This window comes from Capra hircus, chromosome 18 (genome assembly GCF_001704415.2).
Source record: "Capra hircus breed San Clemente chromosome 18, ASM170441v1, whole genome shotgun sequence".
Classification (NCBI taxonomy): domain Eukaryota; kingdom Metazoa; phylum Chordata; class Mammalia; order Artiodactyla; family Bovidae; genus Capra; species Capra hircus.
This window is the reverse complement of record NC_030825.1, coordinates 66,076,500-66,104,443: the sequence shown is the minus strand read 5'-3', so window position 1 is coordinate 66,104,443 and position 27,944 is coordinate 66,076,500. Positions and strand designations below refer to the sequence as shown.

The 27,944-nt window shown below is 44.3% G+C and overlaps 1 protein-coding gene and 1 pseudogene across 1 annotated transcript; both read left to right on the top strand.

Moving 5' to 3' along the window:
• LOC102174592 (zinc finger protein 548) lies at positions 933-7,504 on the top strand. The gene is made up of 3 exons (XM_013971712.2): positions 933-1,146; positions 3,874-4,000; positions 5,816-7,504. The coding sequence occupies exons 1-3, from the start codon at positions 1,084-1,086 to the stop codon at positions 7,396-7,398; spliced, it is 1,773 nt and encodes a 590-aa protein (XP_013827166.2). The 5' UTR covers positions 933-1,083; the 3' UTR covers positions 7,399-7,504.
• On the top strand, positions 21,317-22,440 carry LOC102190906 (annotated as a pseudogene).

Sequence of the window (27,944 nt, the reverse complement as noted above, 5' to 3'; positions counted from 1 at the left end):
GAGTAGAAGAGCAGGACGTGAAGGCTGGGTGCCGGCATCCTTGATGCTCCTTCCAGGAAAGAGCATACCTGTCTGAGAAGGGATTCTGGCCTGTGTCTTCAAGGTAAAGAGCTTCGCTTCTGTGGAGCCTGCTGTGGGTGCTGGAGTGCCTCCCCGATGGAAGGAGGGAAAGATCAACCAGGCTGGTGGGGCCAGTGAGTCCTAGACCCACCTCACCCCTCACCTCATCGCTCAGGGCAGGAGGGATGAGACTGCTTCAGTCAAGGGCTCCCAGCAAGCTCCCTTTTGAGGATTATTTACTGAGTAAGCCTGCTTGCTAAATGGACTAGTAGCTGACCTGCCTGCTCAGCCCCTCCCAATGACTCATTAACTTAAGAATGTATGAAAATTAACCAAGAATTAATCAATATTCCTCTAAATACACACACAGGCAATTAGAAATGAGCCTGTTCACTCAGTTAAATCTTTGTGAACACTTTGTAATTGGCTTGTCATTGCTTTACCTCTATATATTTGCTTACAAGGTAAAGTTTTATGTATGACATCTGAGATACTAAAAAAATGTAAAGACCCCAAATTTCAAAACTATACCACGTCAATTGCCTGAAAATACATATAAAACTATTGTTCTTATGGACAGTCATAGCTGATACATGGTATGTCCTCCTTACATTAGATACCAGTATGAGTCTTCTGAGGTTGGAATAATTCTTATCTTCAGTAGAATTTTCTTTTGTCTGAAGTTAGGGAGGCTCAGTCCTTCTCCAGGGCCACCTGGTAAGAGGCAGTACTGGTTTCTGACATGCTCTGTTGTGTCCGACTCTTCGCAACCCCATGGACTATACAGTCTGTGGAATTCTCCAGGCTAGGATACTGGAGTGGGTAGCCTTTCCCTTCTCCAGGGGATCTTCCCAACCCAGGAATCAAACTAGGGTCTTCTGTGTTATAGGCAGATTCTTTACCAACTGAGCTATCAGGGAAGCCTGAGCTTAGACTGACAGGCAGAGATCCTGTTAAACCAAGGCCAGGAAGGGGTGGAGGTCCAACTCTGTTGTAGGATTCTAGCACTGTTGCCCATGTCTCATGACTTCTTTCTCCCCCCAGAGCCCCATGGCAGTGGTAGAGATGCTCATGAGTCCTGTACAGGTGAGTCATAATTATCAACCTGATAGTTTTATCATCCTGATATATATGCCCTCGAGGAATGGCAGTGTCGCAAGACTGCTGTCCCTGTTTTCTGTCTTGCATCTGTAGACCATGTGCTCTCACCATGCCCGGATCCTATATTTAGTCCTGTGTTATAGATTTGTCAGCAGTTTCATTGCTGACAGCTGATGGGCGAAGGTGTGGCAGGGAGCCCTGGCCACAGGATTTAAAATGTCCAGACAGTTGCACATGATACTGAGGTGGAATATGCAGGGAACTGTTGGTTCTGTCATATCTGGTGGGAATGGGGTGCTGAGACAGGGATGCACAGGTATCAGGCCTTGACTGATAGCCTGAGGTCCTGATTCTCTAACCCTCAGGTTGAGGGCAGGTAGGGAATGTTTGAAGCAGAGCAGGAAGGTGCCATGTCTCAGATTTTAATAGGCTCCCTGTGACTGCAGAGTAGAAGGCAGAGTAGAAGACAGACTAGGTGTGCATGAAGGCTGGGAGATATGAGGGCAGTTTTTTCAATCATCCGTGTGCATGCTTGTGGGGGCTACACCTGAGTGGTGGCTGTGAAGGTAGGGATAGAGCTGCCCATTTTTTTTTAATCATGTATTTAAATTGAATATATTTTGTCATATTTTATATATTACATTTTATATTTTATCATATATTTTAAATATCATATATTTATGTGGTCTACAATGATGTGTTGTCCATATTTTATGTAATGGAGAATGAGGTACTCAAGGAGGTAGGCTGATAGGAAGAATCAGGGAAGACCCCAGGTTTCTGGCTTTGTTAGGAAGGATGAGTACCTCATCAGCTAAAATGAGGAAGCAGCTCTAGTTGTAGGGAGAATTTCCAAATGGAATAAGAAGAGTCAGTTTTTGTCCATGTTACAGATGTTCCAGAGATTCCCAAGAGGAGGTATCCCAGAGTCGTCAGGAAGGTGCAGTCCCGCAAGTGAGAGGCAGTGAGGAGGAGAGTGAACAGTTGGCCCTGAGCCCTGGCCCTGAGCTTATAAAGACAAGGACAAATCTGAGTTTGTCTGAGGGTCAGAGTCTGGGGGAGGGACCCCAGGGAATCACTTTCACACAGAGTCTGGGTTTCAGGGAAGGGATCCAAGGTGGAGACAGCCATGGCATAGGAGCCCTGGGTTAGACCAGGATAAAGTTGCAGGTAATATTTAGGCAGTATCATTTCTAGCTGGTGGTGGGGATGCCATTAGAGGACAAGGAGTGAGGATGAAGGGCCTGAGTAGTAGGTCTCTGGGTTGGATACCTGGGTGGTTGTGATGGGCATCACCAAGACAGATGAGGAAGCAAAGTGTCTGTGTGACAGCAGGGTGTAGGTGTGAGAAAGTCTTCAGGCCAGGGCAGACAGGAGATGGATGTTTAGGATGGAAAAGGGATTCGCTGGGAGAGTCTCTAGACCTAGGGTGCAGTGGGAATGTGACTGGGGAGGCCTGGGCTTCATGTGAAGAGAGAGGAAGGTGTTGACTGCTTGTGGGACAATCCTTGCAGTGCAGAAGAGGGAGAGAGCTAAGGGGACATGAGGTCTCATGTAGGCAGGATGGCTAGAGAGGAAGCAAAAAACAGGGCCCTGTGGGGAGACCTTCAGGGGTGTGCCTCCAGGGCTTGGGGTGGGCCCTGGTCTTAGAGGACTTAGGTGTTCAGGGGCAGGATTGGCTGCAGTAAATGTTGGATGCATTTGCCATTCACTGCCTGGACTCCATGTACAGAGCACCCTGTAAGGAGGTGAAGGAAGTGCTTGTGGTGTCTGTGGTGGGGTGGGTGTGGTGCTGTCACCATGGAGGGGTCAGAGCTGTCAGGAAGGTGCAGTCTACAAGTGAGAGGCAGTGAGGAGGAGAGTGAACGATTGGCCCTGAGCCTTGGCCCTGGGCTTATAAAGACAAGGACAAATCTGAGTTTGTTTGAGGGTCAGCACCTGGGGGAGGGATCCAGCAGGAGAGGGGTAGGGCCATGCATGGCAGTCCGCAGCCTTCATGGTGGTTTGTTTTCTCCTGTGTACTGGACACAGGGATCCATGGTCATGAGAAGAGAGCATGCACTGATGCCCCTAGGACGTATCTTGAGGGTGGGACATGTGGGAGGAGGCTGGGTGGGGACAGATGCGTAGGGGGAGGGTGAAGGTCCTGGAGAGCGACGTGCATCAGTGGTTGTTCCCAGAGGATATTAACTTGTGGAAGTGAGTGGGTGGTGATGAGTGGTGACACAGAGAGGCCAATGACATTTCAAGAAAGTTTCATTGCTTACATTTCCCGAGAAGAGGCACACTGTATAACCCAGGGTCATGTGGGAAATCAACCATACTTGGTTAGCAGGTGCAAGTACCAGTTTGGGGAAACCAGTGGTCAGAGCCTTTTTTGGATTTTCAGGGGAAATGTGGGGAGGGTTGGACAGAAGGCTTAGGGATGACTTGTTTGGATAATTCTGTGTACCTGGAGTGCGGGAGCTGTCTCTAGCTGTCTGGTACCTGGCTCTGGGCTGATTTAGGGCAGGGGAAATACTGACCTGGTGAGTGAGAGTTAGTTCAGGAGTTGGTTCAGAGTATGAGCTCTGGAAGCAAGGGAGATGTGAACAAATTTGGCCTTATGTTTAGCCCTGTAATTAATGGATGGCAAATAGATAAATACAGAATCCACAAAACTGAGTTAAAAGAAGAAGCTATTCATGAACCAGACTCTCTTGATTTTGGCAGGACTGTGTGGTCTTTGAGGATGTGGCTGTATATTTCTCCCAGGAGGAGTGGGGCCTCCTTGATGAAGCTCAGAGACACTTGTACCATGCTGTGATGGCAGAGAACTTGGCACTCGTGACCTCCCTGGGTAAGCTCTGCACACTCACCCAGTGTTCTGGGCTGCACTCTGTTCTACCCCTTTTCCCAGGGGCAGCTCTGTGCTCCCCACACTGAGACCTTCCTTTCCTGGTTTCCTGGTATGTGGGCTATTGGTGCTGGGGCTGGACCATGTGTACAGTGTCACTGTTCTCCCCACAGAGCCCTATCTCTTCCACTCTGAGAACTTGCACGACAGGGCTCAGGAGTCAGAAATCTAAATTTTTTCTGAGACCCCTTCTGACCTGGCTTGTCCCTGGTAGGTGATCAGACTAGATGCTTGGACCCTTGTTGCCCCAGGCCTTCCCCTCCTCTTGCTGACATTTCTTTCAGGCACCAGCCAAGATACGAATTTTGGGACCATTAATGCTTCTGCAGTCTCCTCTGTGAAGCTGTTAGAATTTTAGCATGTCAGATGCCCTGTGTTGAATTTCTGGACATATGCTGGCCCGTCCTTTTTCTGTCTTTCACGTAGGACTGGCATCTTTCTGATGCCACATCAGTGCCCACCTGGTGCAGCAGGGAGGACCCTGGGTGCTTGACAGTGTGGTCATTACTGCATGTATGGCAGGAGACACTCAGAATCACCCGAGCTCAGTGTGAGGTCCTGGGAAATGGTGCCATGTCAGAACTGGGAACTTGTTCTGTGTTCACCATTGATTGATGCTATGACCGCTGGCCATACCTCGTTTCTTCCTTTTCTTCCCACTTTTTATTTCTTCTGTCACCCTCCAGCCACACCTATGTGACCCTCGCTTGTCACATGTTCCATATCACTGCTCTATATGTAAGATGTGCTGAGGTCTGCATGTATGTATCCTTAAATAGTGCTAAAACTTTAGCATCTCCTTTCTGTCAGATGTTTCAAGGTCTGGGCACCAAATTTGTCGTAGAGCTCACCTGTCACCCATAGCCATGGGTGTGGTGGAGGCCCTTTGCAGAGGATGATTCGGAGGCCTGCTATGGTCTGAATGTTTGTGTCTCCACACATTCCATATGTTGAAAACTTAAGGGACTTCCCTGGTGGTCCAGTGGCTAAGACTCTGTGCTCCTAATGCAGGGACCCTGGGTTTGATCCCTGCCCAGGGAACTAGATCCCACATTTAATGAGTTTCATGTTGAAACTAAAACCTGGCTCAGTCAAATAAATAAATAAAAAGAAAATACATATTTTAAAAAAAAAAAGAAGAAAACTTAATGCCCAAGGTGGCAGTATTAGGAGATGGGGTCTTTGGGGTGATTAGGTCATGAGGGCAGAGCCTTTAAGAATGAGGTTAATGCCCTTTTAAAAGGGGACCCCACTGAGACTTCCCTGGTGGTCCAGTGGTTAAGACTTCACATTTCCAAGGCAGAGTGCCTGAGTTAGATTCCTGTTGAAGGAACTAAGCTCTCACATGATACGCAGCTCAGCCCAATAGATTAAAAGAAAAAGAAGGAGGGGACCGCACAGAGCTTCCAGGCTCCTTCCACCGTGTGTGACGACACAATGAGAAGTCTGTGACCTAGAAAAATGCATACACGTCTCTGGGTTCCATCCCCTGGAAATGGGAGAAGTAAACTTCTGTTCATTATAAGCCAGTCAGCTTTTTATCATAGCATCCCGAATGGACTGAAAGAGTAGCTCTTCCTTGAGTCTTTTCCTGTTGACAGGACGGTCTCATCATGGGAGCTCCCAGGTCCATCTCTGCATAGCAGATCTTCTTCTCTCTGGCTCTGGTCTTGGGTGTGTGTGACACACATATTTTTGATGGGGCTGTCCTTTCCAGCAAAGTCAACATGCACTTTACCAGCATCTATCTGGTTACAGGTTGTTGGCATGGAGCCCCGGGTGAGGAGACCTCTTCTGAGCAAGGTGTTTCTATAGTGATGTCGGAGGTCAGGACTGCAAAGCCAGATCCATCCTCCAGGAAGGCCCAGTCCAGTGACATGTGTGGCTCACTCTCCAGAGACCTTTTACCCCTGCCTGAGCATGACGGAATGTGCCGTGAAGAAGGACTGTACATTTGTGGAGCGGACCTTTTCCAGCACCAGAAGGAGATTAGAGACAAACTTTGCAGAAGGGCTGAGGGGCAGCCTTCAATTGTGACCAACAGCAGTGTTCACACAGGAGAGAGGACCTTGACCTGCAGCAGAGATGGGAAGCCCTTCCCAGGCAGCACAGGCCTTCTGCAGCAGCTGGCCCCTCGTGGTGTGGGGCAGCCACATGGGGACACTGAGTGCCAGGAGGCCTTTGGTCATGAACAGAGTGGTTACAGGTGTACTCAGTGTGGGAAAGCCTTCAGCCGAAAACAGATACTTGTTGAACATCAGAAAATCCACACTGGAGTAAGGCCTCATGAGTGCAGCATATGCGGGATGGCCTTCATTAGAAAATTTCACCTTGTTCAGCACCAGAGAATCCACACTGGAGAAAGGCCTTTTCGGTGCGGTGAATGTGGGAAATGTTTTAGGTACAACTCCACGCTCATTAGTCATCAGCGAGTTCACACTGGATTAAGGCCTTATGAGTGCAGCAAATGTGGGGAATTCTTCAAGTACAATGCCAACTTCATGAAACATCAGAGAAAGCACAATGGAGAAAGGCCTTTTGAGTGCAGAGAATGTGGAAAATTCTTTAGGTATAACTATAGACTGATAAGACATGGGAGAGTTCACACTGGAGAAACTCCTTATCAGTGCATTGAATGTGGGAAGTTTTTCAGGTACAGCTCCACATTCATTAGACATCAGAGAGTTCATACTGCAGAAAAGCCTTATAAGTGTAATGAATGTGGGAAGTTCTTTAGGTACAATTCCACACTCATTAAACACCAGAGAGTTCATACAGGAGAAAGGCCTTATGAGTGCAGTGAATGTGGAAAATTTTTTAGGTACACATCCACCCTCATTAGACATCAGCGAGTTCATACTGTAGAAAGGCCTTATGAGTGCAGCTTGTGTGGGGAATACTTTAAGTACAAATCCAAACTTATTAAACATTGGCAAAATCACACTGGAGAAAGGCCTTATGAGTGCAGTGAATGTGGGAAGGCCTTTAGGTACCACTGCAGACTCATTAGACATAAGAGAGTTCACAGTGGAGAGAGGCCTTATGAGTGCAGTGAATGTGGGAAATTCTTTAGGTACAACTCCAACCTCATTAAACATTGGAGAAATCACACTGGAGAGAGGCCTTATGAGTGCAGAGAATGTGGGAAAGCCTTTAGCCACAAGCATATACTTGTTGAGCATCAGAAAATCCATACTGGAGAAAGGCCTTACGAGTGCAGCAGATGTCACAAAGCCTTCATTAGGAAGTCCCATCTTGTTCATCACCAGAAGATTCACACTGAAGACACTATGAGTGCTGTGAATGTGGGGAACTCTTTAGATACAACTCCAACCTCATGAAACAGAGAGTTCAGTGGTAGAGACCTTATGAAGGGGCCTGCTGTATAGCACAGGAAACTATTCAATATCATGTAATAAGTTATAATGGAAAAGAATCTGGGAAAGAATTTTATTTATAAACTGAATCATTTTGATATATACCTGAAACACTGTAAATCAACTATGCTTCAATTAAAAAACAAAAGACCATATAAGTACAATTCAGTTCAGTTCAGTCACTCAGTCGTGTCCGACTGTTTGCGACCCCATGAATCGCAGCACGCCAGGCCTCCCTGTCCATCGCCAACTTCCGGAGTTCACTCAGACTCACGTCCATCGAGTCAATGATGCCATCCAGCCATCTCATCTTCTGTCGTCCCCTTCTCCTCCTGCCCCCAATCCCTCCCAGCATCAGAGTCTTTTCCAATGAGTCAACTCTTCGCATGAGGTGGCCAAAGTACTGGAGTTTCAGCTTTAGCATCATTCCTTCCAAAGAAATCCCAGGGCTGATCTTCAGAATGGACTGGTTGGATACAACAGCTATGGTAAAAGAGTTACTACTCCAAACTCCTGACTCATAGGTGCTGGAGAAGCCCCTGTGAGTTATGCTGGGCTATGTTCACTTCTGAGGACAGCAAACATGGCAAGTTGTTTTGGTACAGCTCCCCACTTCAGACATCAAGAGTTCATACCAGAGGCAAACCTTTTCAGTGAATGTAAGTTTTTAGCTTAAACTCCAACCCAATTACACGTCAGTGATTTCACAACGGAGCAAGGCCTTAGGGCAGCAGTTATGGACATGTGTTCTGCCAAAACTTCGACCTCATTCAGCACCAAAAAGTTCACACTAGAGGCAGTATTGCAAATGGGGAAAGATTAGCAAATTGCTCTAATCTGTCCCTCAGAACATCTTTTTTTTTTTTGATGGTAGTAAAATATATCTTAACTGCTGGGCTTCCCTGGTAGCTCAGCTGGTAAAGAATCCACCTGTAATGCAGGAGACCCCGATTTGATTCCTGGGTTGGGAAGCTCTGCTAGGGAAAGGACAGGCTACCCATTCCAGTATTCTTGGGCTTCCCTGGTGGATCAACTGGTAAAGAATCTGCCTGCAATGCAGGAGACCTGGGTTCAATCCCTGGGTTGAGAAAATCCGCTGGAGAAGGGAAAGGCTAATCACTCCAGTATTCTGGCCTGGAGAATTCTATGGACTATATAGTCCATGGGGTCGCAAAAGAGTTCGTCATGACTGAGCGACCTTAGGGCTTCCCTGATAGCTCAGTTGGTAAAGAATCTACCTGCAATGCAGGAGACCCTGGTTCGATTCCTGGGTCAGAAAGATCTGCTGGAGAAGGGATAAGCTACCCACTCCAGTATTCTGGCCTGGATAATTCCATGGACTGTATAGTCCATGAGGCTGCAAAGAGTCAGACACAGCTGAGCAACTTTTACTTTCATATGTAACAAACTTTACCCTCTACCTTTTAATGTTCGATTAGTGTGTTTAAAAATTAATACCTAGTCTCCAGAATTCTTTTTCATCTTGCAAAAATGAAACTTTGTACCCCTTAAACAACAGCTCTCTCTTCTCCCTCCCTACCCTACCTGTCTAACTCTTGTTTTACACTCTTGTCTATGAATTTGATTATTCTGGATACTTTGCATAAGTGTAATCATACATTTTTTCATCTCTGCAGCTGGCTTATTTACCTTAGAATAATGTCCCCATGTTGAAGCGTTTGTCAGCATTTTCTTCTGTCTTGAGAAGGAATCAGAATTGACCTGCCTAAAACATGGGGAAAGGTGCTGATTGTCGATACAAGTTTGTCTGATATGATGACATTTAGAGAAACAAGAGATCCTGAATTTATATGGAACATATATGATAATAGCTTTACTGAGGTATTGGCATACTCAATTTCATTTATTAAAATTGTAAACTGTATTTTCACATAGGTGTACACAGTGGGACTATCACCAAAGTTGTGATAATGAACATGTCCATTACTTACAGAGTTTCCATTAGCACCAGCCCTACCCAAGCTGCCATCTCCAGGTAGGCATGGTAGTTTACATTTTCTAGAATTTTATATAAAAGAAATCCTACAGGTATTCTTATATGAATTTTCACTAAGTTCATAAATATATTTTTTATTATATTTGTGCAAAGGAATGACATCAAATAAAAATAAGCAAGACTTTCTTATGTATTAGAGGTGCATTGTTTGTAAGCAAATGTGGGTGGTTTTTGTTGTTGTCACTATCACTGAGAAAATGTTATTTAAAGTGGGAACTGAAGTTGAAACTAAACTGAAATTCAGTTTTGTATGAATTTTTTATGAATAAAAAATTTTGAACCTTTTGCATCATACACAGCTTCCACTGACATTTTTCTAGATTTTTCTCTTCTTGACTTTTCTAGTGTCCTTATCCTACATCTTTGTGTCATAAAAGTTCTTAGGGAATTTTCGCAGTGAAATACACAACATACACTTTATCATCTCACTATTTTAAGTGTTCAGTTTCATGATATATTGGGATCTCCAGCAAAACAACCCATCAGTGTTTGTGTATGTGTGCATACTCACACACGTGCATTTGTGTAGAGACAGAAGAAATATATATTTTTTTAATTTATTAATTTTATTTGGCTATGCTGAGTTTTCCTTGCTGTGTGTGCTAGTTTTCTCTAATACAGGATGGTGGCAGGGGGAGGGAGGCTACTCTCATTGCAGCACGCGGGCTTCTCATTGCAGTGACTTCTGACCATGGAGCATGAGCTTTAGGCCAACGGGGTCAGTAGTTGTGGAGAATGGGCTTAGTTGCCCTGTGATGCGTGGAATATGCCCAGACCAGGGATCAAGTCCATATTCCCTGCATTGGCAGGTGAATTCTTAACCAGTGTACTAGCACAGAAGTCCACCTTCCTGTCTGGCCCATCATGGTCCTGTCTTTAATCTTTGCTTGCTTTACCCTGACCTACCACAGTGAAAGTTACCAATTGAATCTAATGCTTAGGCTACATGTGTTTGCAGAGCAGTAGACCACCTGACCTGCCTCTTGAGAAATCTGTATGCAGGTCAGGAAGCAACAGTTAGAACTGGACATGGAACAACAGACTGGTTCCAAATAGGAAAAGGAGTACGTCAAGGCTGTATATTGTCACCCTGCTTATTTAACTTCTATGCAGAGTACATCATGAGAAATGCTGGACTGGAAGAAGCACAAGCTGGAATCAAGATTGCCCAGAGAAGTATCAATAACCTCTGATATGCAGATGACACCACCCTTATGGCAGAAAGTGAAGAGGAACTAACAAGCCTCTTGATGAGAGTGAAAGAGGAGAGTGGAAAAGTTGGCTTAAAGCTCAACATTCAGAAAATGAAGATCATGGCATCTGGTCCCATCACTTCATGGGAAATAGATGGAGAAACAGTGGAAACGGTGTCAGACTTTATTTTTTGGGGCTCCAAAATCACTGCAGATGGTGATTGCAGCCATGAAATTAAAAGACGCTTACTCCTTGGAAGGAAAGTTATGACCACCCTAGATAGCATATTGAAAAGCAGAGACATTACTTTGCCAACAAAGGTCCGTCTAGTCAAGGCTATGGTTTTTCCAGTAGTCATTTATGGATGTGGGAGTTGGATTGTGAAGAAAGCTGAGCACCAAATTGATGCTTTTGAACTATGGTGTTGGAGAAGACTCTTGAGAATCCTTTGGACTGCAAGGAGATCCAACCAGTCCATTCTAAAGGAGATCGGCCCTCTGTGTTCTTTGGAAGGAATGATGCTAAAGCTGAAACTCCAGTACTTTGGCCACCTCATGTGAAGAGTTGACTCATTGGAAAAGACTCTGATGCTGGGAGGGATTGGGGGCAGGAGGAGAAGGGGACAACAGAGGATGAGATGGCTGGATGGCATCACCGACTCGATGGACATGAGTTTGAGTGAACTCTGGGGGTTGGTGATGGACAGGGAGGCCTGGCGTGCTGCATTTCATGGGGTCACAAAGAGTCGGACACGACTGAGCAACTGAACTGAACTGAACTGAGGACACCATTTGTTAGACCCAAACTCTGGATCGATGCACTGTGTGTGTGTGAGCGACAGCCCAGTTGTTGTTCAATCAGTCGTGTCCAACTCTTTGTGACTTCATGGACTGCAGCACCCCAGGCTTCCCTGTCTTTGAACATCTGCCAGAGCTTACTCAAACTCATCCATTGAGTTGGTGATGCCGTCCAACCATCTGATCCTCTGTCGTCCCCACGATACAGCCTGGTATCTTGTGCCTACTTGGTTTTGTAGGTTTGAGGACCGTCTGAAATACTGTCTCTGTACCTGTCGTGATCAGCGCAGAGTGTATTACACACAAGTCTGGATGCATCGCCTTTCAGACGCGTGAAACCCCGCCCCAGGACTCAGAGCCTAGGGACACCCCTTCTGGCAACCCTCTGAGGTTGAACTTTGCCAGAGTTGGGCAGCACCGCCCCTTGCCAGGCCCTGGAACTCCGTAAACTACATTACCCGGAAGGCAGTGCGCCCATTGGTTCTGCAGCACAGAACCAATGAAGGATCAGAAGAGACGCAGTTTGGTTCTAGAGGACCGCATCTGGGCGGTCCTTCCGACGTCAACCGCAAGCGACTTTCTGTGAACTCAGTTCACATTTGGTGAAATCGGTTCCCTGGTGGGGATCTTGGGAACCCTGGGCCGCCTTGAGGTATAGCGAGCTGGGTGGGCGCTGGTACAGCTGTCCTGAGGCGGATCTAAGGCTCGGCTCGGGTTCCATTCGGCCAGAATCTGTCTCCGGGCTGGAACAGGAGCCGCCGTGCCCGGGCCCCTCCTTCGCCTACCGACTCGGCTGGAACGGCTGCGTTGATGGGTACGATTGAGGTTCATTTGCTTTGACCTCTGGGCCCCTCGGCCAGCGTGTTTTGTTTTGTTTTTTAATACTTTTATTTTGCTATTGCTGCGCTGGCCTTTCTCTAAAGGCAGAGAGTGGGGTCTACTCTCTATTGTGGTGCTCTGGCTTCTCATTGCGGAGCCGGGACTCTAGGGCTTGGGCTCACTGGGTGTGACTCCCCGGCTCTACTTCAGTTCAGTTCAGTCGCTCGGTCGTGTCCGACTCTGCGACCCCATGAATCGCAGCACGCCAGGCCTCCCTGTCCATCATCAGCTCCCGGAGTTCACTCAGACTCGTGTTCATCGAGTCCGTGATGCCATCCAGCCATCTCATCCTCTGTCGTCCCCTTCTCCTCCTGCCTCCAATCCCTCCCAGCATCAGAGTCTTTTCCAATGAGTCAGCTCTTCGCATGAGGTAGCCAAAGAACTGGAGTTTCAGCTTTAGCATCATTCCTTCCAAAGAAATCCCAGGGTTGATCTCCTTCAGAATGGACTGGTTGGATCTCCTTGCAGTCGAAGAGACTCTCAAGAATCTTCTCCAACACCACAGTTCAAAAGCATCAATTCTTCGGTGCTCAGCCTTCTTCACAGTCCAATTCTCACATCCATACATGACTACAGGAAAAACCATAGCCTTGACTAGACGGACCTTAGTCGGCAATGTCTCTGCTTTTGAATATACTATCTAGGTTGGTCATAACTTTTCTTCCAAGGGTAAGCGTCTTTTAAGTTCATGGCTGCAATTACCATCTGCAGTGATTTTGGAGCCCCAAAAATAAATTCTGACACTGTTTCCACTGTTTCCCCATCTATTTCCCATGAAGTGATGGGACCAGATGCCATGATCTTAGTTCTCCGAATGTTGAGCTTTAAGCCAACTTTTTCGCTCTCCTCTTTCACTTTCATCAAGAGGCTTTTTAGCTCCTCTTCACTTTCTGCCATAAGGGTGGTGTCATCTGCATATCTGAGGTTATTGATACTTCTCTAGGCAATCTTGAGTCCAGTTTCTGTTTCCTCCAGTCCAGCGTTTCTCATGATGTACCCTGCATAGAAGTTAAATAAGCAGGGTGACAATATACAGCCTTGACGTACTCCTTTTCCTATTTGGAACCAGTCTGTTGTTCCATGTCCAGTTCTAACTGTTGCTTCCTGGCCTGCATACAGATTTCTCAAGAGGCAGGTTAGGTGGTCTGGTATTCCCATCTCTCTCAGAATTTTCCACAGTTTATTGTGATCCACACAGTCAAAGGCTTTGGCATAGTCAATAAAGCAGAAATAGATGTTTTTCTGGAACTCTGTTGCTTTTTCCATGATCCAGCGGATGTTGGAAATTTGATCTCTGGTTCCTCTGCCTTTTCTAAAACCAGCTTGAACATCAGGAAGTTCACGGTTCACGTATTGCTGAAGCCTGGCTTGGAGAATTTTGAGCATTATTAGTGTGTGAGATGAGTGCAGTTGTGCGGTAGTTTGAGCATTCTTTTGCATTGCCTTTCTTTAGAATTGGAATGAAAACTGACCTTTTCCAGTGCTGTGGCCACTGCTGCGTTTTCCAAATTTTCTGGCATATTGAGTGCATCACTTTCACAGCATCATCTTTCAGGATTTGAAACAGCTCAACTGGAATTCCAGCACCTCCACTAGCTTTGTTCGTAGTGATGCTTTCTAAGGCCCACTTGACTTCACTTTCCAAGATGTCTGGCTCTAGATGTGTGATCACACCATCGTGATTATCTGGGTCATGAAGATCCATTCTGTACAGTTCTTCTGTATATTCTTGCCACCTCTTCCTAATATCTTCTGCTTCCATTAGGTCCATACCATTTCTGTCCTTTATCGAGCCCATCTTTGCATGAGATGTTCCCTTGGTATCTCTAATTTTCTTGAAGAGATCTCTAGTCTTTCCCATTCTGTTCTTTTCCTCTATTTCGTTTCATTGATCGCTGAAGAAGGCTTTCTTATCCCTTCTTGCTGTTCTTTGGAACTCTGCATTCAGATGCTTATATCTTTCCTTTTCTCCTTTGCTTTTCACTTCTCTTCTTTTCACAGCTATTTGTAAGACCTCCCCAGACAGCCATTTTGGTTTTTTTGCATTTCTTTTCCATGGGGATGGTCTTGATCCCTGTCTCCTGTACAATGTCACAAACCTCTGTCCGTAGTTCATCAGGCACTCTATCTATCAGATCTAGGCCCTTAAATCTATTTCTCACTTCCACTGTATAATCATAAGGGATTTGATTTAGGTCATACCTGAATGGTCTAGCAGTTTTCCCTACTTTCTTCACTTTGAGTCTGAATTTGGTAATAAGTAGTTCATGGTCTGAGCCACAGTCAGCTCCCGGTCTTGTTTTTGTTGACTGTGTAGAGCTTCTCCATCTTTGGCTGCAGAGAATATAATCAATCTGATTTCAGTGTTGACCATCTGGTGATGTCCATGTGTAGAGTCTTCTCTTGGGTTGTTGGAAGAGGGTGTTTGCTATGACCAGTGCATTATCTTGGCAAAACTCTATTAGTCTCTGCCCTCGTTCATTCCACATTCCAAGGCCAAATTTGCCTGTTACTGCAGGTGTTTCTTGACTTCCTACTTTTGCATTCCAGTCCCCTAGAATGAAAAGGACATCTTTTTTTGGGTGTTAGTTCTAAAAGGTCTTGTAGGTCTTCATAGAACCGTTCAACTTCAGCTTCTTCAGCGTTACTGGTTGGGGCATAGCCCGGCTCTAGAGCACAGGCTAATTATTTTTGACACAGAGGCTTAATTGCTCTGTAGTATGTGGGATCTTCCTGGATCAGGGATGGAACCCATGCCTCCTTCATTGGCAGGTGGACTCCGATTCTACCAATGAACCATTGAGGAAGCCCCCTGGTGGCTCAGACGGTACAGTTGGCTTGCAGTGCCAGAGACCCAGTTCAATTGCTGGGTCTGGAAGATCCCCAGGAGAAGGAAATGCCTGGAAAATCCCATGGACGCAGGAGCCTGGCAGTCTACAGTCCATGGGGTGGCAAAGAGTCGGACACAACTGAGTGACTTCACTTTCAACTCTTCATTTTTTAAAAATATTTTCTTTTTATTCATATATTTGGATGTGCCAGGTCTTCTTTGCAGCATGGAGGTTGAGGCATGTAGCTGGGATCCTGACCTGGGGTCCAACCAGGGACCCCTACATTGGGAGCACAGAGTCCTAGTTCCAGGACCACCAGGGAAGTCCCTCAGCCAAGTCTTGCCATTCTGTGGTACCTTCGTCCTTAACAGTGTTTTCTTACAAGTGTCATATATTTCTATTTATTGTTTCCCCAAACAGCTGGTTTTCCACATACAGAAATATGAGGTGTGTAGAAAAAAATTTGCAGAGAACCTCCTAGTAAAGTTGAACAAGCAGCTCTAAAATTAATATTCATTCTCTTCTCAAGCCAAGAAATTCAATATAGGGACTTTCCTGGTGGTCCAGTGGTAAATTGTCTGCCTTGCAATGCAGGGGAGAAGGGTTTGATTCCTTGTCAGGAAATTAGGAGGCTTCCCTGATGGCTCAGATGGTAAAGAATCTGTAATGTGGAAGGCCCAGGTTTGATCCCTGAGTCTGGAAGATCCCCTGGAGAAGGGCATGGCAACCCACTCCAGTCTTCTTACCTTGAGAATCCCATGGACAGAGGAGCCTGGAAGGCTGCTGTCTGTGAGGTTACAAAGAGCCCACACGACTGAAGCAACTTAGCACACATACACAGGAAACTAAGATCCCACATGCCTCAGAGCAACTAAGCCCATGACCCACAGCTACTGAGCCCACATGAGGTAACTCAAGAGTTCCTGAACCATATGGAAAAGATCCTGCATGATGATGTAGTGAAGATCCCTAGTGTGGCAGTTAAGACCTGATGCAGCCAAATTTAAAAAACAAAAAAAGAAATGCAGTATAAATAGGATCCCGGAAGCTGCATAAATGTGGGTGTTCTAAAACAATTATCCCATCCCCCAAAAGTTAAGGTTTTCTTTCATGGAAGCATTTCCTTGCTTTTCTTGATAATTTTGCCAGCTATGTGAAAATTACTCAAGGACTATGGCTCACCGTCATTCCGTTGTTTTAAAACTCTTTTCTGAGTGGAATCACATAAATATGATGTGTTTTCTTCATCTGCACAACTTGGAATGACTTTATCCATGTTTTCATAGCTATTCATTTATTTTCCTCTTTTGTGCGGTATTCTGTAGTAGGAACATATGAGGACAGTGTCCATATAAATGCAGCTGTTGAAGCTTTTTTTGTTTTTGTTTTGTTTTGGTATAATAAACATTGCGACTATAAATATACCTGTCATGTCTTCTGGGATATACCCAGCACACATTTGTGTAGCGTATATGTTAAAATTATTATTTTATTTAAATGAATGTTTCCACTTTTCAGTCTTGTTTTATTTCTTGTTACTAATTTTTTTTTAATTCCTTGTCACTAATTTTAACTTATTTCTTTGAATGGCTTGATTATACTTAATCTCCCTGTAGTTAATTTTGCTGCACGCTTATTATGCACTTGATACATTTACAGTTTTACATTATACACCCACTTAGAGAGTTTTTGCTTTTTCAGTCATTATACTCTTCTAATATTTATTATTTATAAGTTATTTAAATCCACTCCAGTACTATTGCCTGGAAAATCCCATGGAGAGGAGCCCGGTAGGTTACAGTCCATGGGGTCGCAAAGAGTCGGACACGACTGAGTGACTTCACTTTGTCTTTACTCGGGTGGTATTGGAAGAGAAAATGATGAAGATATCTTGTTAAAATATTTGTTATAAGGGGGACAAAGTGAATCATTTTAAGGGTAATAAGTTATAAGGCTTTGAATCCACATCAAGATGTTTTAGAATCCAAGAAGATTTACAAATGATCTCTCTGATCATTGGTGGAAAAAAACCCATATGGATTTATCAAAGAATGTAAATAAAAAGTACATGTTCTTCAATTCTGTTGTATAATGTAATAATAACTTCAAATCAGAGTTTAATATATGAATTATATAAGCTGAAATTTTATATCCAACAATTTTTTACATAACTTTTGGGGGAATGTCTAATTTCCTCGGTTCTGTCTTGCCACAGCAAAAATTTGAAGCAATGGACAGATCATTATTACAGCTTGGTGTCACAGATCAGTTTTATTTGGCAAGCAAAGAAAAATACATCCTCAAGGTGTGAGAGCAGGCCGACCCAAAAAACAAGAAGAGAACAGAAGCCAGCTGTTCAATTTTGGCTCCTCTTTTCATATGTTTTTTCTCCTCCCCCTGAGCCTGGCCTGTGTAAATTGGGCTAGCCAGGAGGGCTGTTTCCTTTGCCTGAGGTTCTCACTCCGGTCCTCAGACCTTCCTTTGTTCTATTTTTACAGGCTTTTTCCTTCTTCGTCTTTTAGCCACTACCATTCTGAACTCCTTTTTCCTATTCTAACTACCTAACATAACCAAAGTAAACTTTGAAAGGGAAGTATAAGAACTCCTGGACACTTGTGGCTAACTACAAGCGAGAAGAAGAGAAAAATGTATTATTGACAAGGGAGAAACAAGGAAATCAAATGGAGGTGTCAGACCTGTACATACAGTGAGACTTAATTTTGATATTTGTAGCCTAGGGTATAATAATGTTATATGACCTGCCACAACCATTTCCTCACCAACATGATTGCTTTCGTTTTTTCTCATTGAACTTCAGTCACACTATCTTCACACATGGTACTCAAACACACTGCACATGACTCTGATAGACTTTTCACTTGTATTTTCCACTCCTGGAAAGCCTTTTCTCGAGACATCCATATTACTTTATGGCAAAACTCCATAATATTTTCTGTCATCTTTTACATGCTTTAGTTTATCCTCAAGTATTTCTCTTTGCCTTAAATATAAAATGTTTCATTCATTGATCTTCTTTTTTGACTATGTTGCTTATGGAAATTAAGCTTACATGGCCCTGCTCTTCTCACAGGTTTCACATTCAGCAGAACCTTTTGTGGACTCTTCACTGACGAGTGTCAGGTGTTCTGGAAGTGGTTTGCTGCTACTCTTCCTGGCCCTGGTGTCTGGAGACCCTAGAGAAACCTGAAGTCCAGATTTCCAAGTCTAGGCCTGAGGTTAAACGGAGGGATTCCCATTTTTGGCAGCCAGTGGACTGAGATGTGAAAAGTTGTCTTAGGTACAGGGGTAGTCAATACAAATGCTTGAGCTTGTGATAGAGGTGGGAATGCTTTAGGACTTGTAGGTCTTTGTTAATGTCTGGTAAGAACAGAGAGCAAGAGGGCCAGAGTCGGGCCTAAAGTGGTAGCCTGAGAAGTTGAGTTTCTGTTCTGAGAATGATGGCAGATGTGGAATTTTTGGTACAGAGGGGAAAAGTGATGTGACTTAGGTTTAAAGAGGCTGCCCCTGGCTGAAGAATACACAATAGACTGGGGAAGAGGAAGACAGGCAAATAGCAAGGAGGCTATTGTAATCATCCAGAGGAGCAGTAGTTGTGCCTAGACCAGAGTGATAGATATGGAGGTAGGAGAAATATTTGGCTCCTGAATTTGTTTTTAAAGTTTTAACAGTGGACTAGATTTTATAATGTGGAATGTGTCACAGATGACTCCAAAAGTTTTTTTCCCTTTACATCAGCAGGGCTATTAGCAGATAGCAGTGCTATCTGAGATGGGGAAGTCAGCAAGCAAAGTCCTTTTCTGTGAGACTGTTAGGAATTGGGTCTTGTGTTGAGTCTCAGATGTTCCAGTGACTCCCAAGTATAGGAGGCCAGTGAATGGCTGAACTTGCAGATCTAGAGTGCTGGGGAGTCTTCAGGATGCCATTAGGGAACAAGGGAAGGTGGGGGGCTTTTACAAAGGTCATCAGCAGGAAGATAGGGGGAGGGAAAGTCCAGCATGTGGTCCAGGTATTTATGGGATAGTGGTTATGAAATTGATGCAGAGGAAAAACAAAAGAGGAGATGAAGTGATACCAAAGTCAGGGTGGTGCTTATTGACCCTCCTGTATACTCACTAGATTTTTGTGGTGGAATTTGGGGACTTTATGATAGAATGTCGGAGAAGGCAATGGCAACCCACTCCAGTACTCTTGCCTGGAAAATCCCATGGGCAGAGGAACCTGGTAGGCTGCAGTCCATGGGGTTGCTAAGAGTCAGACACGACTGAGTGACTTCACTTTCACTTTTCACTTTCATGCATTGGAGAAGGCAATGGCAACCCACTCCAGTACTCTTGCCTGGAGAATTCCAGGGATGGAGGAGCCTAGTGGGCTGCCATCTATGGGGTCACACAGAGTTGGACACGACTGAAGCTACTTAGCAGCAGCAGCATGATAGAATGTCAGATGAATTTACCCAAGATCTGTCAGCTGGGTGTGGATTTTGAATGATTATTATGTAAACAAAGATTGTAACTGTTGAAGAGACATAATGTGCAGTATGGAAGTGGAAACTGACCAGAGGTATTTAGATCTGAATGTTGTGGCTGAGTATAAAGTCAAGAACAAGGTTTAGTGGGGAATCCTTCAGAACAGGGCTAGGGAGCTGCCAGTGGAAAGTGGGTGTACAGTGGGGTTGTGTTGTATTTGTCAGGCACTTTCTGAATGTTCAGAAGGGGATGAGAGGAAGCAGGAGACATGCCAATTTTGTGAACCAGGTGGCAGTGATCAGGGTCAGATGTATAGTCCACTGAGTGATACGCTTGTGGGGAAGGTGTGTGAACTAACTTCCTGAGGTACTAGGAGTCTGAGAGAAAGGTGGACCTAAGCTTCTGTATGTCTGGGAAACATGATCCTGGGAACTGTGGCTGTTGTTTTACAAGAAAGGGAAGGGGCCCTGCATGCCAAGCCCACCACACAGATAGCCTCTGTCTATCCACCTGCCTGTAGCCACTGAGAATCGTACCTAGTGTGCAAGGGAGGATGAAGTGTTTTGGGTACCACTGCCCTCTGTTAGGAAATGGGAAGATGATGATGCCAGAGTTAGGTGGGCTGGGGTGGGCTGATTGTGGGGTCCTGGGGAGAGAGGCTGCTTATGCACACCTCTCTTCCCATCATCACAGGGCCCTGTGACCTTAGAGGACATGGCTGTGTACTTTTCCCAGGAGGAATGGAGGCTGCTTGATGAGGCCTAGAGATGCCTGTACCATGATGTCATGCTGGAGACCTTGGTACTAGTTGCATCCTTGGGTAGGGCCCTCACCCCTGTCCCAGCATCCTGGGCAGGTCTCTGACTTTCCCCTTTCTTCCAGGGTCAAGTCTGTTCTGTTCACAGCTGGACGGTGGTTGCGTGTTTGATACTGCTTCCCTGTCCTGTGTTTTGTGGGTACTAAGGCTGAGTGAATGTGTGTACCACCTCCTTTCACAGGTAGCCCCAATACCAGCAGCTCTGAAGTTTTCTCAATGAAGATTTTCCAAGTCAAAAGACTTGGAATGAATTCACTGGATTCTCAGCTACTCACTGCCAGTTTGACTCAGTTGACCCCTGCATCTCTGCCTCAATCCAACTGACATTTCCTGGAGCCTGACTGACCAGGAATTATTGGGAACCCATGTGGTCACTATTTGTGGGGTCCACTTAGCTGTTGCTGTCAGACTGTCCCGTGGAGAGGTCCACTGTTGCACAGCACTGCTTTTCTAACCTGTCTGAGCTCCCTTGTCCTCAAAATAGTCCCATGGTTTTATTCCTTCTGTGTCAGACACATGTGTAATGGGGCTGCCCATTCTAGCAAAATCTATGTGAAATTCCTCCTCATATCTCTGGTTTCAGGTTGCTGGCATGGAATAAAGGTCAAGCAGAGAACTTCAGAGCAAAATGTTTCTGTAGAAGTGCCACAGGGAAATACCTTAAAGATAGACCTCTCCACCCAGCCTCTCCCTGGGACATGTGTAACCTGAATGTAGAAGGTGGTGTGTGTGTAGCTGAGGACCTGGGAATAAACCCTGGCCAGACCCTGTGTGAGGCAGGTGTGAAATTTCAGCAGAACAGTGGAGTTTACCTCCATTGTTTTCACATAAACTCTAAAGAGTTTATCTCTTTAGAAGAGATGTGGGTAAGGCCTTTATGAAAAGATGCACAGTCCATGCACTGGGGAAGGCTTTTATGTGCTGTGAGGCTAGGAAGGATTTCCCTGGTATCTCTCACTATTTCCAGCACTAGATTAAACTGCAAAAGGACACTGAGTTTTTGGAATTTTCTCATAATGGACAAAGGCAGCGTAAATGCCACAAATGTGGGAAAACCTCCCGGAAGTCCAAGCTTACTCAGCACCAGAGAGTCCACACTGGAGAGAGGCCTTATGAATATGCTGAATGTGGGAAAGCCTTCAGATATAAATATATATTTGTTTAGCACTGGAATGTCCACACTAGAGAAAGGCCTTATGGGTGCAGTGAATGTGAGAAAGCTTTTAATGACAAACATGTACTTGCATGGCACCAGCGAATTCACACTGGAGAAAGGCCTTACAAGTGCAATGAATGTGGGAAATCCTTCTGTCGCAAATACAGACTTACTCAGCATCAGAGAGTCCATACTGATGAGAGGCCTTACAAGTGCTGCGAATGTGGGAAAACCTTTACCTGTAAACCCATACTTTTTAAGCACCAGAGAATCCACACTGGAGAAAGGCCTTACAAGTGCAGTGAATGTGGGAAAGTCTTTAGATGTAATTCCAGCTTTGTTATACATAGAATTCATACAGGAGAAAAGCCTTATGAAGGTAGAGAGTGTGGAAAGCTGTTTAGCCAAAGCTCCCAACTTGTTGTACACCAGAGAACTCACACTGGAGCCAAGCCATATGAGTGTAGTGAATGTGGGAAAAGCTTCACCACTAAAAGCAAACTTGTTCAGCACCAGAGAGTTCACACTGGAGAGAGGCCTTATGAATGCAGTGGATGTGGAAAAGTCTTTAGGTTCATATCCAGCCTCAGTAAACATAGAAGAGTTCACACTGGAGAAAGGCCTTACAAGTGTAGTGAATGTAGAAAGGCCTTAAAGTCCACTACAAAATTCATACTCGAGCAAAGACGTATTACGAGTGCAGTGAATGTAGGAAATGTTTTAGCCAAAGCTCTACTCTCATTATGCATCTGAGTTCACACCAGAGAAAAACCACACAAATGCACTAAATGTGGAGAAGTCTTTAGCCAAAGCACCCAACTTAATTAACACCAAATAGTCCACACCACAGAGGTGCAGCACCAGCACAGGAAGTGGGGGAATATTTTCTGTCAAATGTGTGCTCTAACTGAACACCAGAACCTAACAGCCCATAGAGCAGTGTAGTGAATGTAAAAAAGCTTTGAGCCAAAGGTCTAACCTCATTTGTCACCAGTATGTTCATACTAGAGAAAGGCCTTCAAATGAGATGGGGAGAGAAGCGAATGAGCTGTTGCCTTAGTTAATATATCTTACTGAACTGGCTCTGTGAGGGACTTCTCAACAGTAAGTTGAATGCCATCTGTGTGCACAGCCCTAATGTGGCAATAGTCTGTGGGTACCCAGTTCCTGGGAAACTTTGAGGAGCTAGGCTGTACTTTGTGACCTCCCAGGGCCCTTGACAGACCTCATGTCATTGTGAGTTTCTTAGCTCTACCAAGCGGCAGATCCACATACAGTGATATCAGTGTAGGTAGACTTTGTGTTCTCCTGTCCCCTAGAGGGAAGCATAAGTGGCCTGAGGACTTGGGTGGTGTCATGCTCTTAAGTCCTGTCAACTGCGTAGGACACAACCTAAGCAGCTTTGCCAGTCTGGGTGCCGCTGGAAGCTCATAGAGGTTTACATTATTTGGTGGTATTGGATCCTTTTATGCTCAGGATGGATTTTCTAGCTCCAAGTCACCCTTTGGGGAACTGCCTCATTTTGCACTACTTTGTGTAAAAATAAAGACTATTGTTTAACACAACATGCTTCTTTGGTTTTGTTCACTTTGAGACTGCTGTTAAGAACCACGTTGGACTATCAGGATGAAGAGGAACAAGTTTTGTGCGTGTTCCAAACTTTATGTACTTCAGTGGGAATGATAATGGCAGAGAACAGTATTCAGTCTAGTTTGATCTAATTTACATTGTTACCCAAGGCCTCGTGGGGTAGCCTGCAGGGTTCTGTGGGACTAATGTGACCAGATGTCAGATTTTTTTGGTAGGGCTTCAGGTCACCCTGAGATGAGGATAGTTGTGAGCAGCACCAGTGGGTTGTGGGTTTTTTTTTTTTTTTTTGAGCTGCATAAGTTGTCTTTTCACATGGGATGTCACATCATGCCCCCAGTATTGTTCAAGGGAAGAAGTTCCCTAGGTCCGGCCATAACAGAGCCACATGCCATAATATTCACAGCTTTGGGCTGGTGTTGCTGAGTGTTAAGTTACAGACATTGGGTGGGAATTATACTTGTTACAGAAACAGGCATGGAGTTAATAGGAACTGAGAGACTAGCAAACAAGAAGGGACACACCTTTTCTAAAACTGCATCCACAAATGTTCCCGTGGCTGTTTATGATAAAGTTTTTGCAAAAATTCTCAGGTGTTACAGAACTGGTTTTGGCATCATATAGCATCTGCAAATTGTTTATCTAAGGCCATTACTTCACAGTAAAGACAGTGGGGAATAACAGCAGAAATCCTGTAGTCCAGGCATGTGATTTTTAGGACCCAGACAGATCCTGGGTAACTTTGATTGCTCACCAGTCTTCATTGCTACTGTGACAGAATCCCTCCCACGAGACCAAGAGAGATAATGGATTTGAGGTGTGATTGCCAGAGTTCTCCTTTTCCAAAAAGATTCAGATTTTTATGTGAAGTCAATTTTTATACAGATTTAACTGAGCTTATGTATAGTTGGTCTGCACTGAATAGAACATACCTAAATTGTCTAACTTGATAAATTTCAACCATGCGTGGAACCATCATCATAACAAATATCCATCACTACCCGTAGAGCCCCTATGTGTGTAGTGAGTGTGGCAAAGCTTTGAGCCAAAGGTCTAACCTCATTTGTCACCAGTATGCTCATACTAGAGAAAGGCCTTCAAATGAGATGAGAAGAGAAGCAAATGAGCTGTCTCCTTACTTAATACATCTTACTGAACTGGTTCTGTAAAGCACTCCTCAACTGTAAGTTGAATGCCATCTGTGTGCACACCCCTAGTGTGGAGATGGCCTGTGGGTACATCTCCAATTCAGTAACGCAGTGTTTTCCAGAACTTTAATATCATTGGAGTGTTTAACGTTTACTTTTATATTTGTCATTTTCTTTCTACATGCATAGTTACTTTAAGAATCATCCAAGTTGCCAGTGTGAATAATTTTTTCTGATAAATATATTATTTGGATAGCCCATCGTTTAACTGTTTATCCATTAATCTGTTAAAGGATAGGGTTTTGTGGTTTCTTTCCAGTTTGCCTGCCACAAGTAAGAAAACAAGTAAATAAAATCATTTATATGAACACTTGGTTTCATATTCTAAAATGAATGACTACCCATTTGCATTCCCACTGACAGTATTCAGTTCCCCTATATTCCTCACCAGTAGTTGGTTAGTATGGTTAGTATTTTAAATATTAGCTGTTTCAAAAGTGTGGAGACTATTATCTGATTGCATTGCCCTACTAATTCGTGATGTTGGACATTTTTGTTTTCATTTGCCAGATATCTGAGAAGACAATAACTGTGATGGAACTTCAGTTTTCTTCACTGAATGACTTGGCTAGGTTCCCATAACATTATTCACCACTTTATACTCTTAATAATTAACATACTTGACATACATAAAAACATTTACTCATTTTTACATAGGACACTTAGCCCTATCCTGCCTCATTTAACTTTTAAATAATTCAAAGTATATTTCCAGACATTGATACTTTTTCATAATTTCCATAATTTGATCAAATACAGGAATCTCCTGTTTTCCAAAGTTCAGATTATATCACTTGGGTTTTATAAAAGACACATTAGTACATGTTTTTTTATGAAATCCAAAGAAACTTCTATTTCCGCTTTATTCACTATGCAAAAGCCTTTGACTCTGTGGATCACAATAAACTGTGGAAAATTCTGAAAGAGATGGGAATACCAGACCACCTGACCTGTCTCTTGAGAAACCTATATGCAGGTCAGGAAGCAACAGTTAGAATTGGACATGGAAAAACAGGCTGGTTCCAAATAGGAAAAGGAGTACATCAAGGCTGTATATTGTCACCCTGCTTATGTAACTTCTATGCAGAGCACATCATGAGAAACGCTGGACTGGAAGAAGCACAAGCTGGAATCGAGATTGCTGGGAGAAATATCAATAACCTCAGATATGCAGATAACACCACCCTTATGGCAGAAAGTGAAGAGGAACTGAAAAGCCTCTTGATGAAAGTGAAAGAGGAAAGTGAAAAAGTTGGCTTAAAGCTCAATATTCAGAAAACGAAGGTCATGGCATCTGGTCCCATCACTTCATGGCAAAGAGATGGGGAAACAGTGGAAACAGTGTCAGACTTTATTTTGGGGGGCTCCAAAATCACTGTAGATGGTGACTGCAGCCATGAAATTAAAAGACATTTACTCCTTGGAAGAAAAGTTATGACCAAACTAGATAGCATATTCAAAACCAGAGATATTACTTTGCCAACAAAGGTCCGTCTAGTTAAGGCTATGGTTTTCCCAGTGGTCATGTATGGATGTGAGAGTTGGACTGTGAAGAAAGCTGAGCATCGAAGAACTGATGCTTTTGAACTGTGGTGTTGGAGAAGACTCTTGAGAGTCCCTTGGACTGCAAGGAGATCCAACCAATCCATTCTGAAGGAGATCAGCCCTGGGATTTCTTTGGAAGGAATGATGCTGAAGCTGAAACTCCAGTACCTTGGCCACCTCATGTGAAGGGTTGACTCATTGGAAAAGACTCTGATGCTGGGAGGGATTGGGGCAGGAGGAGAATGGGACGTCAGAGGATGAGATGGCTGGATGGCATCACGGACTCTATGGACATGAGTCTGAGTGAACTCGGGGAGTTGGTGATGGACAGGGAGGCCTGGCGTGCTGCGATTCATGGGGTTGCAAAGAGTTGGACACGACTGAGTAACTGAACTGAACTGATGGCTTTTTTCATAAAAGTGATTTAAATACTTTGGAAGTTTCTTTCAGTTCAGTTCAGTCACTCAGTCAGCCTTAACTAGACGGACCTTTGTTGGCAAAGTAATGTCTCTGCTTTTAAATATGCTATCTAGTTTGGTCATAACTTTTCTTCTGAGGAGTAAGCGTCTTTTAATTTCATGGCTGCAGTCACCATCTGCAGTGATTTTGGAGCCCCCCAAAAATAGAGTCTGACACTGTTTCCACTGTTTCCCCATCTATTTCCCATGAAGTGATGAGACCAGATGCCATGATCTTCGTTTTCTGAATATTGAGCTTTAAGCCAACTTTTTCACTCTCCTCTTTCACTTTCATCAAGAGGCTTTTTAGTTCCTCTTCACTTTCTGCCATAAGCGTGGTGTTATCTGCATATCTGAGGTTATTGATATTTCTCCCAGCAATCTTGATTCCACCTTGTGTTTCTTCCAGTCCAGCGTTTCTCATGATGTACTCTGCATAGAAGTTACATAAGCAGGGTGACAATATACAGCCTTGACGTACTCCTTTTCCTATTTGGAACCAGTCTGTTGTTCCATGTCCAGTTCTAACTGTTGCTTCCTGGCCTGCATACAGATTTCTCAAGAGACAGGTTAGGTGGTCTGGTATTCCCATCTCTCTCAGAATTTTCCACAGTTTATTGTGATCCACACAGTCAAAGGGTTGACATAGTCAATAAAGCAGAAATAGAGGTTTTTCTGGAACTCTCTTGCTTTTTGCATGATCCAGCAGATTTTGGCAATTTGATCTCTGGTTCCTCTGCCTTTTCTAAAACCAGCTTGAACATCAGGAAGTTCACGGTTCATGTATTGCTGATGCCTGGCTTGGAGAATTTTGAGCGTTACTTTACTAGCATGTGAGATGAGTGCAATTGTGGGGTAGTTTGAGCATTCTTTGGCATTGCCTTTCTTTGTGATTGGAATGACCTTTTCCAGTGCTGTGGCCACTGCTGAGTTTTCCAAATTTGCTGGCATATTGAGTGCAGCACTTTGACAGCATCATCTTTCAGGATTTTAAATTGCTCAACTGGAATGCCATTACCTCCATAACACCATATTAATGGCTGTTCATTGGGAAAACCGAAGTGGTGTATCAGAATTTTGAGAAAGAAGGGAATACTTCTGCTTTATGACATTTCAGTTTATGAAACATTTCCTAGGAAAGCTGCTCATTGGGATAGTAGGAGCAATCTGTAATTAAGCCCAAGTCACTAAACTTTATTCATTTGCTACGGCTGCTATAATGAATAACCACAAAGTTGATGGTTTCAGACGAAAATTTATGAATTATTTAACTCTTCTGGATGTCAGAAGTCTAACTTGCTTTCACAGGGATAAACTCAAAGTGTGACTCGGGGCTTGGTCTCTCTGGAGGCTCTAGGAATGAATTGTGGTCCTTGCCTTTTCCAGAGTCTGGAGCTGCCTTCCTTGTGTTTGACGGCTGAAGACCACTTCCTTCTTCAAAGACCAGCAGGGCAGCATTTCAGTCATCAAACCGCCTTCCTCTACTTGTCTTTTATGAGGAGACCTTGAAATACATCTCCGGACAAACGTACTT